Source organism: Clinocottus analis, unplaced genomic scaffold (genome assembly GCF_023055335.1).
Source record: "Clinocottus analis isolate CAN_PGR_092001 unplaced genomic scaffold, fCliAna1.0.p SCAF_4, whole genome shotgun sequence".
Lineage (NCBI taxonomy): Eukaryota > Metazoa > Chordata > Actinopteri > Perciformes > Cottidae > Clinocottus > Clinocottus analis.
In genome coordinates this window covers 18,746,865-18,768,178 of record NW_027176153.1, presented here as the reverse complement: position 1 = coordinate 18,768,178, position 21,314 = coordinate 18,746,865, and the positions used below count along the sequence as shown (strand labels likewise).

The 21,314-nt window shown below is 48.4% G+C and overlaps 1 protein-coding gene across 1 annotated transcript in view; it reads left to right on the top strand.

Moving 5' to 3' along the window:
• Positions 1–267: 267 nt before the first annotated feature.
• Positions 268–21,314, top strand: part of LOC137801033 (cadherin-4-like) — a 218,264-nt gene continuing 197,217 nt past the window's right edge. The window contains exons 1-2 of the mRNA XM_068598427.1: positions 268–603; positions 2,033–2,144. Coding sequence (XP_068454528.1) covers positions 547–603; positions 2,033–2,144 — 169 coding nt within the window. The 5' untranslated portion in view covers positions 268–546. The remainder of the gene's footprint in view (positions 604–2,032; positions 2,145–21,314) is intronic.

The window sequence follows — 21,314 nt, the reverse complement described above, 5'->3', positions numbered from 1 at the left end:
ACACACAGAGGCATATAGAGACTCGTGGTTAAATGATCATGTCATTCGCAGACATAAAACTCACGGAGCCGTTTAGGTCGCCACGGAGAGAGGAAACATAATATATATTCATTTCTATATATGTATATATTTATATACCGAGGGACTTCGGAACGACGTCAGGCTCGTTTGATCCAAAAGCTCCAACGAGTGTTGCTTTAAGTGCGCGCGCGTGCGTGCGTGCGTGAGTGTGTGTGTGTGGAGTTTTCCTGCACCGGGTGAGAGGAGGGGTTGGAGAGAGTGACGCTGGCTGCGCCTCGGTGCTGAGCGGAGCGCTTTACCTGCAGATGAGAGAGCCGGGGAGGGGAACTCGGGGGCAGAGCTGCAGCAGCACACTCGCGGAGCGCCAGAGAGGGACCTAACGGAACAGTCCCGAGCCAACGAGGGGGGAATTAACGCGCACTATTACCGGAGAATCATTACGCATTTGTCCCTTTTTTTCTTCTTCTTCTTCTTCTTCTTCTGGTTTTCCTCGTCCAGGCAGCCGTGGCTCGCTCGCTCGCTACCATGAGAACCGACTTCGCTCTGGTCCTGACAGCAGCCCTCCTTCTGGACTCATTCTGGGTGAGCTTCCCTTCTTCTTCCTCGTATCAGTGCTATTATTAGAGCCGGTTTGTGTAAGTTGTGAGAGCGCGAGACGCAGAGGGTTAGGGGGTCTCGGAGCAAATAGCGCACGGGCTTCAGTAAAGTAACGGGGGTTGGATGGAGTCCGGTTGTCGGTCCGGCGTGTCGGTGCCGCAGCGGCGCAGAGCTGCTCCTCGTTCCACCACAAGTGCGCTAATTGGCTCTGCGCTCATGAATGTTGGGATGTTTTCCGAGAGATACACACATAACATGAATAAAGTCAGCGTTAACGATGTCCGCATATGAGCCTCGTCAGACTCCAGCGCCTCATCAGCGGGCGACACAATCCCACACAAGTTCAAATAACAGCGCGAGACGACACCTTTAAAAAAAAATTAAATTCGGCTTCATCAAACACATTGAGTCACGTCGCTTGTGTGAGCGGAACCTTCCTCCACTTGAGCAGAAAGCATCCGCCTACAACAAGTTCACCTTTTTTAAAAGTTGCACGCTGCTCTTCGATCCTTTTGTGTACCCCTTTTGTCGTTTAATCGATGTGAAAATCCGCAGGCTGTGTGTGTGTGTGTTCACGTCATGTGAACTACACAACAATGCAGTGTAGCTCTCTGTGTGTGTGTTCACGTCATGTGAACTACACAACGATGTTCCGCTCCTCCGTTCTTTCTCTCCCCGAGGAGGAGAGAGAGAAGGCCGAGACTCCTGCCCTGGCACCCACCAGCGTGTGTGTGTGTGTGTGTGTGTGTGTGTGAGACAGAGAGAGAGAGAGAGAGAGAGAGAGAGAGAGAGAGAGAGAGAGAGAGAGAGAGAGAGAGAGAGAGAGAGAGAGAATTTGTGCACACGTGTGGTGCGCATGCACGTTCACTTGCAGCGGGTCAGATGGTTCAATTTCACCAGCAGTGAGCACTTAATGTTGGGTGCAAAGTTTTTCTGCAGGCTCGTTTGAGTCCAGACACACACACGCACACACACACACACACACACACACACACACACACACACACACACACACACACACACACACACACACACACCCTGGATCAGGATGAGACAATTCTGCTGCATTCCCGCTGTTTTATTCTCTCAGTGTGTGTCTCACTTAACCCCGAGTGCAACACTTAAATAATCTCCTCATGTCATCTCGGGCTGCATGGTTTCCTTTATGGAGCCAGTTAAACAGAACGTATCTATTATATAGTTTTATCATACATTATCCAAGTGTGGGTATATTTAATCTGCTGTGTGCCTACCCAGGAGCATGCAGTCAATGAACTTGTTGAATATATATATATATTCCACTAACCGCTGTACAATATGCCGCTCTGCTCCCAGGCTCAGGGCCAGAGAAGGAGCAAGAAATCGATGGAATCCATGTTTATCGATGTCTTGCTTTGTATTCTCTCCCTTCCAGAGGAATAATGGCGAGCATGCTTCCAAAGCTCCCTGCCGACCCGGCTTCTCACAAAGCTTCTACTCTGTGCTGATTTCAAGGGATGTACTGCAAGGCCGGGGCATACGCAAAGGTAAGAGCTTAAATTTGGAGCAGAAGGGCTCCCTCACCACGGTGTGTGTGTGAGAGAGAGAGAGAGAGAGAGAGAGAGAGAGAGAGAGAGAGAGAGAGAGAGAGAGAGAGAGTGGATGTGTGTGTGGCGATGTGTTGATGGACGACAGGAAAGAAAGCGGAGCGTTTTGAATTCTTGTTCAAGGAGCAACTCTGTGCTCTGGAGTTATTATTATTATCATCATCATCATCATCATCATCACTATCGTCATCATCTGTCACCTTCACGCTGCATCTTACCCAACTTGTGTTGCTCCAATTACACAGTGGGCCGACCAAGTTCGAGGGCCCGATAGTGCAGGAAATGGAATCGACATCCTGTGTCTAATCTGGCACTGCTGCTGCCAATGTGGGCTAATTGCAATTCTCTATTGATCCCAATGGTTGTTTTTTTTCCCCTCCCTTCTTTTCTCCCCCTCCCTCCATCCCTCTCTTCCTCATAGCTCAGCTAAGCTGTATTGTATTGCTGTGGGCGCACAATAGCTCTTTTGTGGGTCGACTGTGTCTTCGGCGGCTGCACAATGTATACGTCTCCCTCTCCTTAGCAGTGAGAGACCTGGTGGGGATGCAGCTGTCTAGACTCTCCTTCCCTGTCTTTTCAAAGCATGTGTGTGTGTGTGTGTGTGTGGGTGTGTGTGTGTATATGTGTGTGCATAAACGGATTCAGCATATTATTTTTCCCCTGTCTTGTATTTGTGTTCCGTCTTTTCCCCCCGGAGTGATGCGCGTTCTGGAGGACGGTGTCGGCTTGATTGTGGTGTTTCATTAACTTGGGCGCGTTGTCGCCCCGGCTGCTGCTGAGCTGGCGCTCCGTGCGGCAGTGATGTCTTCGGCCCAGCAGGGGGTGTTCACACAATCACAAACAATCACAGAATGAGCCATCACTGCTGCACAGGAGCGTCTCAGAGAGCATTATTCATCTGGTTCGCTCTCTCCGAAGAGATGAAATTGTCTCCGCGCCGCCGCTCGCACACACGGAATAATCGGCGGAAAAGTCTCACGGGGTTGTTTTCAGGATTAATAATTCAGTTTACCGCGAACAAACGGGGTTTTAGTGCGTTTTTCCAGCGCGACGCCTCACAAAGTGTCAAACGTTGCTGTGGTGTCAGACCGGATAAACCTCGACAGTCTCCACTCATAGAAACACGGGGACTTAATCTGCTGTTTTCCCTTTAAATCTCATTCAAAGCGTATGCTTTTTAATTTGACATATCACCATTGTTGTCCCCTGTTTGGAAGGATCTCGACAAAGTGATATGTGCTCCTCTCTGCCGCGACACACTCACAGCTGCAATGTCATCTTCATGTGCATCTGAGTGCACAGCTGCAGTGGCCAGACACACACACACACACACACACACGCACACACACACACACACACACACACACACACACACACACACACACACACACACACGAGCGCCTGCTGTATGTGATTCACAGGGCTCAGGCAGTTGATTTATAGAAGGTAAGGGTGTCACTGGAGGGAGGCAGGAAGCTACTCTGGAAAGGCTTTAATAATAACATTGTTTAACCCAAAACCATCAAGTGGGGGCAGGAGTAATGACACACACACACACACACACACACACACACACACACACACACACACACACACACACACACACACATATATATACAGAAAATGCCACTGGGGGAATAATGGGGAGGACAGAACTAGGACCTTGGCCATGATGGGGAGGATGTGTGGGTCTAGACAGGAGGTCGGCGGGCAAGAGGAGGAGGAAGAGGAGGAGGAGGGTGTTACATTTCACATTTTATTATTTTGATTCACTCTGAAGTGCCAAACTTCATAAAAATGTTGAAGTCTAGTGCAGTTATTGAAACCACCGCAGCAAATAGGAAGCCAACAAACCCGGGGCTAAATATTTGACAATCTATCCGCTGTTATAAAAGTTGTGCGACACAGTTTGTGCATTTTCTCTGGCGTTTGACAAAAACGGCGCCTCAGTTTTTTTTCCCCCCATCGCTTCTTCAGCCTCTCGACGTGTTTGTCATCTGGAGAGTCGCTCTCTGCCTTTACTTTAATTGGCTGAGACGCTCATTCAGATCACTTCCTGAAACACTTCTGGGTGTTTAGGCCGACAGAGTTGTCGTTGTTCGTTCAATGAACATTCCTCAGTTTAGATTCCACACGCTGCATCATTCCTGCTGAGTGAATTGATTTGCTCTTTATTCAGCTGGAAAAAAACACACACAGTCTCCGCGGTTAATGGCTGCGCGGTAAGATATGACTTGCATATCCTACCGGTATTTAGGAATTTGGGTCAAAACGGCTTTTTATGTTTATTATCATTCCTCTGCGAAAGCCACAGCGTCCCATTCCTCAATGGCGGGCCTGGAGGGAATTTTTAAATTTGGCACATACTTTGAATCGAGGATGGACTGATTATACTATGGTGGTCAAAGATTAAGGCCATAACTCAAAAATTCATATGCTAGCTATTCTAATTTTACACAGAGGTCTAATAGGATGAAATAATAACATCATAGACAGATACATGTAAACCGGCTCGATGGAGGCATGTAGCGGTAATGCTAGTTTCACATTTTAGCAGATTTGTGCCTTTACATGAATTTGAGCAGAGAAACGTTGGGAGTGTATGTGTCATACGTATGTACACAAGCTGAATGTGTGTGTAGGACACATTCAGTGTACAGGAAACCCCGCTGTGTTTCACGCCGGCCTTTTCACACATCTATGACTGCTTCTCTGCCACTCACGCGCCCACGTGGAGCGTCGTCAGAGCCGGTTACCTTCACACAAACCGAACGGCGCCTGAAACGAGGCGGCCTCTGAGATCTGTGTCACGAAGTTCGGCTTTTCCGTCGAGACGTTTTGGAGTGTTTTTTTTTTTTTTTGGGGCCTCGCTCGGATAAACACAGCCGGCTAACGTAGCTTCGTCCCCGTGTGTCGTCCTTCATCCCTCGGCGAATTCCCTTCTGACGGCTGCAGCTCAGTGAGCGCGCTCTGCTGACCTTGGACTTTGTTTGGGTTACAGGTGTTTTGTTTGGGCAGCTCTCACTTTCACTGTTGTTGTGTTTTCTCTGAGTCCGCGTGTGTGTGTGTGTGTGTGTGTGTGTGAGAGAGGTAAGTGGGGATTGAAGGACAGATTTTGCCGAATTCATACGCGCCTCCCTTTCCGACGCGTCGCTACCTGAGCTACAACAACGCTGACGTCCACAATGCTGACTTCTCCCATTTTCTCTGCAGTCATCACATTGTTTTTTTTTTTCTAGCAACTCCACTGATGCTTCAGTGGGAAAGTGTGATCCCCTCCGGTATATCTCATCAGCCAGAATGAATGGCCCCGAATGTCTGCATTTAAAGTGACCATATCTGGCCTTAACCCTCCAGGCCAGCCTCGGGATTGCTATTGTACTCGTAAATGCATTTTTTGATGCACTGCAAGCACTCTCTCTCTTTCTCTCTCTCTCTTACACACACACACTCAGTGTCCTTACACACTGCCGTGCGCTACAGATTCACGTTGCAGCGGATGGCATCTACGTCTCTGCCTCTCTGACCCAGATCCCGTCTCCCTCCCTTCAGCGCCACCTTGTTTCTATATTCACGGCATGGCTGCTGCCCACCAGGAGGATGAGCAGCAGCAATGCATGAGAGAGCGGGAGAGAGAGACGGAGAGAGAAAGAGAGAAAGAGAGAGAGAGAGAGAGAGAGAGAGAGAGAGAGAGAGAGAGAGAGAGCTTTGCAATCTCAATAAAACAAATTGTTCAGAGCTGTAATTTCTTCCCGGATAATATTTCCCAAAGTCTCTTCCAGCGGGCACACTCAAGGCCCCGTAACCTGCCTCGCTTGGTGAAGCCTTCCTGTGAGGTTTTTTTTTTCTTCCCTAAACTCCACCAGCCGGTCGGTTACTTCTCCGCGAGCTTTCTATTCCGATCATCATTTTTGCAACATAAAGCGCAGTATTTGAATTTCAGTAAGGGTCAATTTCACCCCTAGTTTAACTATTTTCATAGGAAGAAAAAAAAAAGGCTCAATATGTCAAAATACCTTCACAGGATCCTCTGCTTTAGACGGTTATGATGCGCCAAGAATCAGAGTGAAATTACCTCCCCCTCGGCCCAAAATCGGAGCTGACGCTCTCGGCCTTCCTCGGCTCAGCGTTCTGGTGACGACGGGACCGGAGGCCACTAGGAAGGAGTGACTCATAGCAGCCGGAATAAAAGACGCCAGTTCCTTTCACGCGCTCCGTAGGGATGGACAATACATCAATTTTCTCTTTCTCTTCACGCTCAAACAGAATTAGATAGTTTTGATTTGCTGTTTACCTTTTGCCCCAAATCTCATGATACACAGCCTGCGGTGTTATCTGGGTCGATAGCAGACAGGCGTCCTCATGGAGCGCTGGCATTGTTGGAGCGGAGCCTCCTTTTGTGTTGTTGTTTTTATTCCTGTTCTGCTTAAATAACTCTCATTGTTTCTTCTCATTATTAGTTTGGGATCTCGGTGTCTTACTTTTATTCTAATCTTTTTCAAAGTCCTATCGCTGTATGAGTCTTTCTTTCCGTTGTTCTGTCATCATTCAAGTCCCGTCTCTGCAGCCGCCTCCAATATAAACATCTAATCTCCTGTTATAATGCAAAATAACACAAATCCAGATTCTCTCTCTCTCTCCCGCCGCCATCTGTTTGAACTATTGCATCTTTTACGGCTAATTTTTGTGAGGATTCTCTCCGTCTTGGAGATGGATTCCTCCCCGTTTTCTTTTTTCTTCTTCTTCCCCCTATGGTTCTTAATTAGAGAGGGAGCGGGAGGCTGACGTTTGTTGGATGTCTCGTAAAGCGGTGAGACACACTGAGGTGCTGCTTTATGCTCTTCGGGCCAAAGGCTAACCCGACCTCAGGGAGCTGTTACCAAGCGCCAGTTGACACATATTTACTTAACGTGGAACCCCGAGCCTGATGTATGTGTCCAATAGTTTTCAAGAGTTGTGCGTGGATTTTTCCAGAGAGGCCCATATAGATGATTTAGCCACATGGCTGAGCGTCTCTTACCCTGTTAGGGTCTAGACATGAGTGGTTTATGGGATGGGCAGGTGGGGGTGATGGAGGGGGGTGTGGCTTCCACCTGCAGGAGTTCCTTTTGATTAATATTGTGAGTCTTGGGGGAAGCCGTGCTGCTCTTGTGTACTCGGGCTGTACGTTTGGCGGCCGAGTGCACCGAGGTAGTCGCCCGGCGCTCTGTCTGGTTTTTTTTCTTCTTCTTTTTTTTTTTTTCTTTCTTTCTTTCTTTCTCCAAGCCGCTCATTAGAAAGGCAAGCGGGACAGGATGGGAAAAGAAAGAAAGCAGGTGGAGGGCATTATCTTTAATGAGATTTTTGACATCTCGTCCCTTTTGTTTTGAGAGGAGAGGCGAAGGAGAACGGGGAGGAGGGAGGGAGGATGAACAAATGTGGGAGACTTCCTGCAGATTAAGTTACAGTGTGTGTGTGCGCGTGCGTGTGTGTGTGCGTGCGTGAACCCTGCGTGCTTGTCATCTGCTCGGTACATTAAGAGACCTCCTGCCTTGGCGTGATGGGCCTTGTGGGGTCCGACAGGACCGAGGTTATGGCCCTCCTGAAGACATTAAACCCTTTAAATACTTTGCTTGGACTCCAGCTCTTTAATGCACAGATGGTCTGCACGGGCTGGGAGATGACACGGGGACCCTGCGAGCTCTCTCTCTCCCTCTCTCTCTCTCTCTCTCTCTCTCTCTCTCACATACACACACAGTCACATTGAGGTTAGGAGTTGTTCTGTTGTTGTTTTTGTTGTTGTTGGCGATGTCAGATGAAGACTCCACAGTGGCTGCTGTACGGTGTCCCTGCTGTCTTTGGTATAATAGTTTGTCAACAGGAGCAAACGGCAACGCGAGGCGCTCCTCGGGCTGTTCTTTTGCCCGGGATGCGGCGGACAGGGATTACAGCAGCTGGATAACGATAAGCCTACAAGGCTGTTTTCTCTTCGCTCGAGTGTCACACTGACCATGTCCTTCAGCGAGGCCGCTGTCAGAGGGAGGGAGGAATAGAGGGTGTTGTGGAGGGAGAGAGGGAGAGAGAGAGACTCTTTCCTCTCAACAGGGTGGAAGAGGAAGTATAAGATTAGACTCTGTCTCCCGCAGCATCGATGTTGCTCTCGCTGCTTTTGCACATGCGTGCAAACAAACGCGCAGAAACACGGAAAAGACATTTTGGCAGTCGGAAAACAAAAGGGATGGAGATTTTCCCCTCGCCGTCCGCCCACTCCTCCAGTGCAGGGTTGGCCGGGGGCCCGAATCACTGCGGCGTCCTCCGTCTTCCCACTCACTCCTCCTCTCTCCTCCTCCTCTGTCCTCCTCCTCTCTCCTCTTCCTCCTCCTCCTCCTCCTCCTCCACCTCCGCCGCTGCCCGTGTTTTGGTCCGCGGCGGCGTTTTAATTGCGGTCTAATTGATTACGTCAGAAACGAAGCCGCCGCGGAGGCGGCCAACAAAGTGACGATTTCAATTTGCCCGGTGTGCACGGGTGGCACCATCTCGCAGTTTGAGATGATCTCCGTCTTCCTATTTCAACTTTTCTATTCGAGCACGGAGCAAATAATACAAAAATGCATGAGCTCAGTTTTGGCAATTCTCCTCCTCCCTTACATCCCTAATTCCAAAAACATAATTAAAGAGGAGCCAACTAAAAGCTAATTTACAGCCATTGTCATGAAAATTCATCATAACAGTGATATATATAGATATATCTATATATATATCTATATCTATCTATATATATATATATATATATATATATATATATATATATATGTATGTATATATATATATATATGTATGTATGTATGTATGTATGTATGTATGTATGTATGTATGTATAAAGGAATATGAAAAGGATTTCAGCGTCCTCACCTCTAACCCAGTTAACTCCATTATCTCCTCCTTCCTGCCTAGTTTCCCCGGACCAGATCGTTATAGTTAATTAAAAGACTTCTGTCCATTTCTCACACTTTTCTAATCAACCAGAAGCGGCCTATGATCTCTCTGAGAATGTGGGCAGGACAAATCCGAGAGCATTACGGCCTCATATGCTATTCCTTTTGCTCGCCCTCGTCTTTGTGGAGAGAGGATGAAACGGTGGGATGGGAGCCCTCAGAAGACACGGCTGTCTGCTAATCACTAATTGTGTCCTGAACTCCCTGTGAACGTTCCCCCCATTAGGTTCTTAAGTTCAGCACACAGCCGAAAAACGTGGATGGAGCGCAGGGGGACAGCGGGGGGGGAGGAGAGGAAGGAGGAGAGGAGGGAGAAGAGGAGGGAGGGTGGAGGAGTCGGTCGACAAACAGCGTGGCAGTAATGTTAATTAATCACAAGACAATGAAGGATCCCATGGTGTCCCACTTCATTCACCAGGCTAAACGCTAATAAGGGCCCAACAAAGGCTTCCAGAGGAGCTCTGATCTCTGCAAACAGCGTCTGCAGATCAGCGTCAAGATGGATTTTTTTTAAAACATTTTTTGTTGTTTTTTATTGATTTCCCCAATGTTTTTTTTTTTCTGTTTCCTCTCCTTGTAGTTTGGGGCAGAGTGACCTGGCTTGTCAAGTGATTGTTCAATCGTTGCCTCAAGGACATATTTGGCAGAGTTGGTTTGCCGGGAGCAATTAGGTGTACGCCTTCAAAGTTGCGTCAGTTGTGTTTTCAATTGACAAGTCGAATGACGGTGGGATGTCAGAGAACGGTGGTAAGTTATTATCACAAGTTTTTTGGAGCCCAAAGCTACAATCTTTCAGATATAAAACACCATCAAATCTTCAAATTTTAGCAGCTTGAACCGGTGGATATTTTTGCTCGATATTTGACTCAAAAGATTGATTGTTGTCCTTTTCCTGTTGATCGACTGATTATGTAATTGACTGTTTGTTTCAACACTATTTGTCTTGTTCAAAGGCCTTAATTTGATGATTGTGGTGTTGTTTAATGTTGTGTGTCCTTCACTGCGTCGATGGATAAATGAGCCACAATGTTGATCTCTGCTGTGTTGCTCAACTTGCTCAAAATGCTTCAAAATGTTGGCCCTCGATGCAAATACCTCCATGTACTACTACTCTAGGTATGTACTACTACTCTAGGTACGTATGGCGTTGCAAAGCATGCTGGGACATTGTCAAAAATGGTTGCACGTGGCGCACGAGGCCATTGGGCGCTTGAATCTGCATCACTAAAGGACGACACTTCTGAACTAAATACCCACTTTATCTCCTAAAAATCACTGTTTTCTTTCTTTTTTTTCTTCTTTTTTTTTGTTCATGGGAGGCAGCAGATCGCCGTAGCTGTGGCAACGGTTGTCATGGAGTTTTAATAAATCGCACACACACTCAATTGCTCAGATTATATTTGCATTGAGCAATGAAATGCGTTGGCCTCTCTAATTTGAAGATGTCTATTTATGGTCACAATCCAACCCACAGTGCTGTAATTTCCAACGCGGTGGAATCCACTCAGACGCGGAAACGCCAACAAGAGCATCAACAGTAACTTTAACGGGGCACCGAGACGCTTCTTACAAGAACCTGAAAAATCAGAGGAATGTGGAATATTCATAAGATCATTTCAATATCAAGGCCTCGCACTGCTCGGTGCGGCGGGTGACTGCCGTGGAGAGGTTTCATCATACTTTGGCTGATATTCTATACAACTCTGAGCCAGCAGCCAAATGCTGCAGATTGGTATGTGACTCTGCAGCGTTTCTCCGTCTGCGAGGCGGGAAGCGGCCTCTGTAACACTGCCGGTCAAACTGCATGATTAAACGGAGGCCGGACCGGCCGCTTCAAGCCTCGGGACCTACACACTTTAAACAAAAAAAAAAGAAAAGAAGCACACTGGGCCGCAGTTCCTTTCTTCTCGCTCTCTCCCTGTCGGTCTATTGTCTTTTCCCCCGCACATCAGAGGAAGAGGCAGAGAGCGAGGGCAGTCGAGGAAAAGGCGCCCGCTCTCCTCCTCCGGGCCTGGGAGAACGTTGAGAAGCAGATAAGTTGTCTCGCTCCGAATCTGAGGATGATCAAAAACAAAGTGAATCCCGAGGCCGCGAGGGAACAAGCTCCTGTGAGGGAGTGGGAAGAAGGGAGGGGGGGGGGAGACGGAGGAGGAGGAGGGCGAAGAGGAGAAAACGGTGTTTGCCCATCGAGGGGACTACTTTCTCTGCTCTCGGCTCGGACTTTGACGGACAGCAGACGGGTTCAGTCAGCGCTTCGTGGCCGACGGAGCAGAGGGTTGGTGGTCGTGCACGATGACGCGCACGTTGTTGCACGGTGGGGATGATGAACGCTTTACTGCCCCTTCTGTGAACTTGGCAATGGGAGTGGTTAGTCCCACACAGTCAGATATTGCACATGCATAGGCATTTACACACACACACACACACACACACACACACACACACACACACACACACACACACATCAACATCATCGACTGTCCCCAGAGGCACGGCACGGGTCTGAGGAGGAGGGGGGGAGAGGGGGGTAGGTGGGAGGGTTGATAATCCTAAACATAGAAATAAAGGGATTACAAAGCGATGGTGTAATCCAGCTGTCAATCACACCTCATTAGCAAACATAGGTTTCAGAAACAGCGACAGGTAAGGGGAAGGGGAGGGGGGGAAGGAAAGGTAGAAATGATGCAGGTATGCAGGGGAGGAGGAGTGGAGGTAACAGCCTCACTATTCCGCTCAGGGGGCTCTGCGGATAGTTTTTATTAGGCTTTCATCTGCCTTTCCTCTCCTCCTTTACCCCCCCCCCCCCTCCCCCAACCCTCAACACCTCCAGCAGCATCACGAACACAAGCAGATGCAGGGAGCCCTCGGCATGTCAGTCACGTCTCAAACCCACACTTCTACTTGTAATTCCCTGATTAATTAAGAACAGTCACTTGTTAATTTAATTGTAGGTGTTGGGTCGTTGTTTTTTTTTCATTTTTTAATCTTTCATTGCCCTCTCTCTCTCTCTCTCTCTCTCTCTGTCTCTCACTCTCACTCTCTCTCTCTCTCTCTCTCTCTCTCTCTCTCTCTCTCTCTCTCTCTCTCTCTCTCTCTTCTGCCGCTTGCTCCCTCTCATCCTCCTGGCTGGCTAATTTTCCCTGCAGCTTTGAGGAGGGGAAATGAAAGGTATAGGCAGAGGAAGCCTTCAGATGGTTTATTAAGAATTGATTTGCCACGATGGCAAAGAGGGGGAGGGAGAGAGAGAGACAGAGAGAGAGAGAGAGAGAGAGACGGACCGTCGGGAGATGGAAGCAGGCAGACAACCCCCCCGGCTGTGTGGGAGAAAGACAAGCAAGACGGGGAGACGCAGAAGAGGCATGGGAGGCGAATCGGGACGGGTGTAACGTTGGCCGGGTGTCATCATTTCAAAACCACCGGCGTCAACCGATTGTTCACCACCTCGACCGACTCTGGATCCACCCGACGCTCCTTCAGCTCGCGGCTTATGCCGCTCACATGATGAATTAGTTGGCGACCTGTATGCAGAGCGCTGTGGAAGCCCAAACCCGTCAGTAAAATAAAAAAAAGAAAAGGAAAATTTAGCTGTGATAATGAAAAATATCCCCATGGTGAATCATAATTATGTCACAGTTATGAGATAGAAAGATTCTTTAGTGGCGTTGTTTTGGTGATGTTTATCTTCCATAACAAACAGGGCAGATAACAGAAAGAAAACAGCTAAATTTTCATTAAATAGTTTCTTTTACTGGTGGCAATGAGCTTCCACGGCGTCCAGCGGCTAATGCAAAAAAACAACAAAAAAAAGCACAAAAGTGCCGGCACCTCCCCGTCGTGAAACATTTAATTTCTGTTGTCTCGCTTCAGAAGGCTGCGGTGGGATAATCTGGGCCGAACGACAGGCGCCGCACAGCGGCCACGGGCAAATATCGAGCTGTGGCATCGGAACCGAGATATGTTTTTAATTAATTTGACACGAGCGTAGCCCGCGTGCTTCAAAAAGACACCTTCCCCAACTGGCCGAGACCTCCGGACAGCACGGGAGCCGAGAGATAGATGACTGATCAGAGGCATCAGGAATCCCCCCCCATCCTAGTTCCCCTCCCACAGCTAAGATAAACGGCTCAGGTGGCGGCAGGTCGTATATATTTACCCAGAAGCCCCTGCTGCACCTTCATTTACAGCTGGTCAGACAACCGGAGCCATGAAGCCTCATTGCCTCCCCAGTCAGGTTTGTCTTTGTGCGTCCCTGGCGTCAGGTGGAGGTTGTTGTTTCTCTCTTTCTGATCTTCTTCGACTTGATTGGCCGCTGCTGCGTTTCCTCTCCTCTCATCACAGAAGCGTGGCGTTTCTCATTATCCCCTCGTGTAATTTATGCACAAGTTATTCATCGTTTTTTTGGTAAACCACAAAGTTTAGCGATCAACAATTTGACAGTTCCCCGTTGTGCTTGAAGGAAACGGGTCTCATGGAGGCGCTCTTTGTTTCTGCCTTCATGCATCACAGCGTGTGTGTGTGTGTGTGTGTCTGTGTGTGTGAGAATGTGTGTGTCCATACGCGGCCGTTGTTGTTGTTTTTATTGTTGTGTAAAATCAGGAGGTGCCGGTTGGTGAAGACCGAACTCGGGAAAAGTTAGTTTCTCTTCTGGGCGAGTGAGACGAACAGAAGAAAGTGGAAGCTGAATAAAGGCGCTCGTTGGGACGGCGATAAAAGACAACGACAACAACAAAAACAACCGCGATGAAGAAAATTCCCGGGAGAGGAGCCGGGCGTCGTAACGCCACCTCAGCCCGCGTGACAGGCGAACACGTATGAGCATGAATCGGCTGCCAGTCAGAGAGGCTTTATATAGCTTTACACATCCTCATCGCCCGTGCCTTACATTACGTGACAATGTAAACACCACACACACACACACACACACTCCCATCAGCCTCGACGAAGACAGAGTCTGTGTTTTCTTTGTTTTCCTCAAATGAAGACCACCGTTGGAGTTGACGGGGGCCGGTGAAGATGAAGAACTCGCTCGGATGAGAAAGACTTTTCAAAAGCTTCTCGCTGGCTGACGCTCGCTTCCACGATGAAGCGCTCGTGCTTGACGTGCCGCCGGATGATAACCGCGTTAAGTAAATAAGCATCTTAGCAGGTCGGTTTCAACACCTCGGCGACTGGCGGCATTTTTTGATCCGGACGTTTTGAAGTCGCTGCGGTCTTCGACCGTAACTGGAGTCTCGCCTCGGGGCCACACAGAGCCCTGCAGGAGCGCTGGTCTTCTCAGAGAGAGGAAACGCTGAGTCGGGATGATGCAGGTATCTGCTGGACAGAGAAAATGGAGACAAATGAGGCTGCGCTGAAGGGCACAACTCTGTTTCCATTATAGCTCAGAAGGGAGAATATTCTCCACCTCATTCTGGAGGAGACGTGGAAGCGTCCTTCATCCATTTGATCCACAGCTCCACTCGAGCAGAGGCGAGGCCGAGGCGCTCCGAACGTAAACTGTGCCACAGAGAGGGGGGAAAAAAACAGCTTTTTCTTTTGAAGCACACACACACACACATTTGCATACACATGATTGCCGCAGTGTGCATTGCGGCGCCGCTTAAGCCGCGTGGAGATTTCAAGGGGGAGCGAGCCGAAAAACAATTGACAAAGTTAAGCGCCACGTCACATCGGATTCCTCAAATCGAATATTTGTCAGCGTTGTTTATCGCACGGCGGCTTTCGCCAGCCGTGATCTCGCTCGTGAGCGTGTGCTGCTTTTTTTTTCTTTTTTTTTTTTTTGGTATGTCAGCATCGGAGTAATTTGTCCTGCAGATGCGGACTAATGAATGAGGCATCCTGCTCGTGGGATGATATTAGCCCGGGTAGCAGTTCCTTTGATGTGATTAGCTCCATGCACTCTCTTGACAAATTGGTCTGTCCTTACCTCACAGCTGAAACACTAATCTATGCCAGAAACACAAAGAAACTCCTTCCGCTTAACAGAACACGTCGCATTGTGTGAGTGTGTGTGTGTGTGTGTTTGTGTTTAGGAGAGATTGATGAAGGGGGATAAATGGAAAGATAGAATTGAGTTAATAGTTAAAACAAGAGTCTGCAGCCACACTGGTGGCTCGGTGAGGATGCTCTGTGAGGATGCTGAGCACCATGTTTTGCCGTTCTAGCCTTTATACTTCCACACATGCATACCGGTGGTGTTGTGAATTTGCCACACGCTTCTTTTTTTTCCTGATAGATTTGCCCATGCAGAGCAGCAACGACCAGGACCCGACTTACCCAGAGCAGCGTCTGGCTATCCGTCTTACGTATATAGTTTTAAAGCCTAAGCTACTATAAGCTATTTTATTGAGTTTCCATTTAATGGAGGGCTCTGAGTGAATTTGAGGCTGGTAAACAATTAGGCGGTGTAATGTGTATGTCCAGTAGCGGCCTGTGGAGCCTCGTTGTTCCGCACCACGTGATTGGTTGATGTCTCTTTTTTTTTCACAGTGCAAATGCTCAGAAAAAATGCCTTGTTCTAGGGGGGGAAAAAAAAAAAAATATATATATTTTTTTTTTGTCCTGTGATGTTTGCATTCATTGTGACAGAAACGGCAAAAGAAAACTGCACAATATTCACACAGAAAAGTGTCTTCCGGTGTGTAAAGGACTTTGTACCACCACTATCTTATCATGTTCACAAAGTACAGCTTAAGCGCTAATGGATGTGTCTTTTGTTTTCCTACCAAAGTACTGAATGAATAGAAATGTTGACCTGATGATGGTGCTGCACTACATCCTGAGGGCACCACGAGTGTCTCCCCCAAATTTCCTGGTCTTCCATCAGACATTTTCACCCCCAAAAGCCAGTGGATTATGAAGACAACCCATCCAATAAGGGTTTGGACAGATGGACGTTACACAGTCGTCATGTACTGACACATACACACTGACCTGTTGGTCTGGCAAGCTCAGTGACACACTACAAATATCCCTTAAAGTCATATTTTTCACATCTGTAGATGATCAAAGCTGTGGAGAGACGCTGTGTAGCTCAGCGTGCGGAGAGAAAGAGAGAGATCTCATTAACCTACCTTCACCAAGCTTTCTTCTGATTTTTTTTTTAAAATGAGAAACTAGTCTGGAAATCGTCCTCTGATAACTGATAGACGCCGGCAGCGGCCGAGCCAGCGAGCGAGCTCTGGGTCGTGGTTAAGACATGAAAACATGTTTTAACTGACTCCCCCACCTTTTTCTGTCTCGGTTTGTTTTCCGCCCCAGTTTTTTAAAGGGGAAGCGTAACCCGAGGACAGACCAGTGAAGTTTTTTGTCCACTCAGCTGCGCCTCCTACGCACGTTGGTGTTTATCTGAGGACGAGAACGTCTTGTTAGTCATCGGGAGCTGGGATGGGTTCTGACCCGGCCCTGCGGAGTGATTTAGGCCCGCGCGTTGACGGCGCCCCTACACCATGCCAATGTCTGACTCTCGTCAGGCCACGACGAGTAAAGCGAAATCTGTTGGCCCGCTGTGCGAGAGGCCATCAACAGCTGCCTCGCCGACTCAAGTAAGGAGCTGGAAGGCAATTACGTGTCTGTGACTGGAGGGTTTAGACTCTGCCCGGTAACGAGAGCTGGCTCCTTCGGCCAGCTGGTCCAGCCAGTGTGAGCGTGCCCTTCTTCACTGGTTGTTCCGACTGTTAGTCCGGCCCTCGTCACATCCAAATACTCGGATCCCCTTCACATTCTCGGGTCTTGAAGTGTGTGTGTGTGTGTGTGTGTGTGTGTGTGTGTGTGTGTGTGTGTGTGTGTGTGTGTCAGCATTTAAATGTGAACACGTACAAGCTAGCAGATCATTTCCTTCTTAATCTGTTTGCGAGTTTATCTTTGGAATGAACACATCCAGCATGTCGTTCCATCCCACCAGCAGCAGCTTTTGGAGGAGAGATTTTCTAAATATTTAACTTTAATTTAGATACCAGCGCACAGCGGTAATTGTATTGGAGGATTTGGTCTGAAACTTTTTTTTTTTTTTAATAATGGAAGTCCATCAGTTCACCCACTTAAGATAGTGTTTAATGAATTAAGCAGGCTCTGGATGGGTGACCCGAGGTGGAAGACAAAAAGGTTGTATATATTACACCTATCTGATGGGACGTCTTCAAATTAAGCAAAGAGTATTCTCATGTCATCGTCGTGGGAAAAGGGATTTGCTTATCTTGGACTAGGAGAAATGGGCTCCTCTTCTCTCTGACATCTGTAATGGAGCCTGGGTCTGCACCACATTGCAAAAGAACTGACATTGCAGTATCTTTGTTTCCTGAGAGAGACATATACAGTATATATGGCGAAAAAAAACGGGACGGGACCTTTTGAAGAACCTTTGTGCTCTCGTAAACAATTCAACCAGAAACACATTTATTGACGTTGATTGGGACGACGGCATGAAAAATCACACCCACAAAGCTTTGTGAAAGAGACGGACGGGTCTGACCTCACCTTTTGAGAAGTGTCTTCGGTGACTATCGTGACGCCGATGATGAAGGTGTGAAGATGAGATGCAACACGGCGTTCAGCATTAACAAGCTGTTTACAGCATTGGGCCTCGTGTGGTGACTTGGTATTCCTGGTCGCTGCAGAGAGGAATGACTGCTCATACAGACATCAGATACCCCCGCCACCCCCACCCTCCCTCCACCACAGTCCTTTACTGTGGCAAGTGGAGACTCTTATCATTGATTTTCTCTTTTCCTCCCCTCTGTTCACTCGCTGCAGCGCTTCCCAACTTATCTGGCTCCGACAGAACAATGCTGCAGTAGCAGGGCACTCAAGGACAGATTAGATGTTTTGGGGATTCTCATTCCTCATTTTACCCCACAAACTCCTCGGCCCCGCGTGTTCCCGTCCCCTATAGCGCCTTCCTCCCGCTGCGACGTCGTGCATCGGCCTCTTGCATCACCTGCTACTACTTCAACTCTGCTCCCTCGGCCCGGAGACTAATCGCCGCCTTGTGTCGCTGTATGTATTCCTCGTGTGCCGCTGCGCATTAGTTAAAAGGAACGTATTAAAGGTTAACGTGTGTGTGTGTGTGTGTGTGTGTGTGTGCGCTTTGCTTTTGTTCCTCTGTTGGCGGCGGCGCCTCCTCTGTCTGAGCCGTGGTAATTACTGTGCTTCACTGCCTCTGTAGAAGTCAATGAAGCTGAACTCATTGTCTCTCTCTACATGGAAGTCAACAATTGTGTGAATTCCCCAGCGACATCGCAGCCACAGCTAAACCATCTTCCTGCATTTTTTATCAGTCTCAGTGTGTCTCAGTTTGTCCTTTTGTCTCTCTCTTCTCTCTCTCGCTCCGTCTGTGTGTTTGCGTGTTACTGTTTCCACATCCCATTGAGCTCTAACGGGGGTAATTGAGCTTAAGAGTGTTGTGATTTAATTCCCATGTATGTATTTCTGTATTTAATTTGAGTCATGGAGTCTATTTAAGGGTTTCTAACAGCATCATAATCTAATTTCCAAGCAACAACAGCTAGAAGGCATCTCAGTGAAATTGCAATGTTTAGTGTTAGTTTTTTTTCCAGATGGGTTTGAGACATTTAAAGGGATATTTCTTAAAGTGCAGTCACTTCTCCCTGTCTGTTTGTGTCGTTAAAAGCATGGCAACCTACGCCACACTACAGTAACTGTGTCCCAGTGCTGCTGCAGTGGACAGAACATGTTATCAATAACTGTGCTGAAGCCGAAACCGCCGCGACCACGCCGGCAACTTAATGGGCGATTGCCAGTTGTCCTCAACCCCATGCTCCCTTTTTGATAATGTTTAACCTTGGCGCTGCCCGGCGGAGCACATTAAATGGAGGATATGTTAGCCTCAACCTCAATGGAGAGTGTGAGGGCAGAAGGGGACGGGGCTGTGTCGGAAAAAAAGAAGGTTAGCCGCGTGGAATGTGTGTAATGGGGACGGTGAACCGAAGCCAGAGATGCCGAATGCGATCGGCGGCTCGGGTTTGCTGATTGCTGTCTGGGACAGGCTGAGATGAGATGGATGGCCTCTGAGTATTTTGGATGGAAGTTGACTCCGGCTGTTTTTCCTTTCTGATCGTGGATGTGGAAAACCCAGCGAGCGATATGTCGCCACGGCGGGAAAACACGAGCCAGCGCTCGTCATTAATTCCTCCCTTTACGAACCGACTCCGTTGGTGTTGAACGTGTGTGACTACGAGGCCGATAAGTGAGGTGCAGCGGCGTGTCTAAAGTCACAAGAGACGCAGCGTTATGCCGGCTTTGTTTGGTTCGGTGTAAAAACAAAGAAAAGAAAAGAAGCTGAACCGGTGTTCTGAGGTGTCTCGTAATCTTCGCACAAGTCCTGTGGGATGTCTGCACAAAAGAGGCCGATGAGAGCGAGAGCAATATGTTGCACATGTCTGCAATTAATAAACATGACACTTTGATGATTTAAAACTTCAGCAACAATTATCGTCAAGAATAGTGGAGTGAATAAAATGATGCAACACGATTGTTAGAAGGCGATTGGGGATCGCTGGCGGCCAAAAGCCCTCCGAGGGAAGAGGATATTTAAGGTGATGGATGCCAGACAGAAGAAGTAAACATTCAGACCAGTAGGTGTGCAACCAGTAATGCTGGAGAGAGAGAGAGAGAGAGCTACGGTAACAGATAGCAGCGTGTTGGTTGTGGCACGGTGTACAATGCAAATGTTGTTAATGCAATTCTATTGTCCAACTAATTGACTATATTTATCCCTGCTAAAATAGCGCCCATGCAATTACTGGAGGGTGAGAGAGAGAAGGAGAGAGAGAGAGAGAGCTTTCCATGCCAGTTGCGTGCTGCGCGAGTCTTCCGGCAGCAGTTAGCTTCTGTTGCCATGTTTAGAGTATAAATTGCTCCGCAGTCGTGTTGGCTCACAAACTCTCCTCCTCAGTGTCCATTTGTTTCCATCTTCAAGGCGCCTTAATAGCCCAACTGTGGCATCTATCTTAAATAGCTCTCTTTGCAGAGGTTTACTTAAAGCTAAGTAAAAAGATTTTTCCCCTTCAAGCGGTCTATTTAACCTCAAGCATGCATAACGCCCGGACGTCCCTTCTGCAGTTAATAGCACTGAGAATAGGGCTTACAGGAGAAGTAAGAGGCCGAGAGGCCGTTCTCTCCACTCTCTTAGTCAGCGGAATTGGCAGAAGGACAAAGAGATTTTCTTGCCGCCGCATTAAGAATCTGTACAGCAGAGATTAGGTTCATCATCTCTCACGGAGGAAGGTAGAGAATTTGTGTTGTTACTCCATGTGGAGATGCTTTTGTTTACGATGGCCTTTACCAGGGAAATGTCACACAAAGCGCTCGGGCATCAAGGGCCGCTCTCTGGGCGGGGGAGGGGCCCCCGGGCCGCGGAGACGAGGAGGACGAATGCAAAACCAGAGCCGGTGCGATGGAAGTCGAGCTAAAAGCCGCCGGGGATCAGAAGCAACGATGCCCGCTTGAGTTTGAAGAGGTTTGCGAGAACAAAAGTGAAGAAAAAAGAACAAACAGGGAAATTGATGATAACTCTGGTTCCATGAAAACGGAACAAATGCGGATTCTGGTTTTATGACTTGGTCCCATAATGCTTGGTATAGTCTTTTCTTTCAATGTATTGTGGGAACAGCATCTTCTAACGGAGAGTCTTTTGAAAATCAGGCGTTGTTTTCTCAAACATGGACACATTTGCATCAACAGCAAGACGCAAGCGAGACAAAGGATTGTGCTTCGATGTAACAATCCCACGGGGCATTTGTTTTCTTTTCCCTGCATCTGTTTGTAGTTTTTGCACTGGGGGGGGGGGGGGGGGGTGTAGCCTGCTGAACTAGGCCAGTGGAGACACTGACATTTAGACTCAAAGGCTAATGCGATGCCCGAGTCCGCCCCTGCGCTTGTTGGCTCGCGGTCGGCGTTCTCAGATCAGGACACGACGACCAGCCCTCGCTCCTCTTCCAGACCGCCTGAAGACCCCTGCCCCCCCCCCCTCTCCCTTTCCCCTCCACGCAGCGCCTTTCCGGTGCATCAACTGTTTCTCTCCGTCTGCACGGCCGTCTGCACGTCTCCCCGCTCGACCTCAGCTGAAGGCTCGACTCATCCCACGCTGAGCGCGAGCGCGGGGAGGCCACAGGGAGAA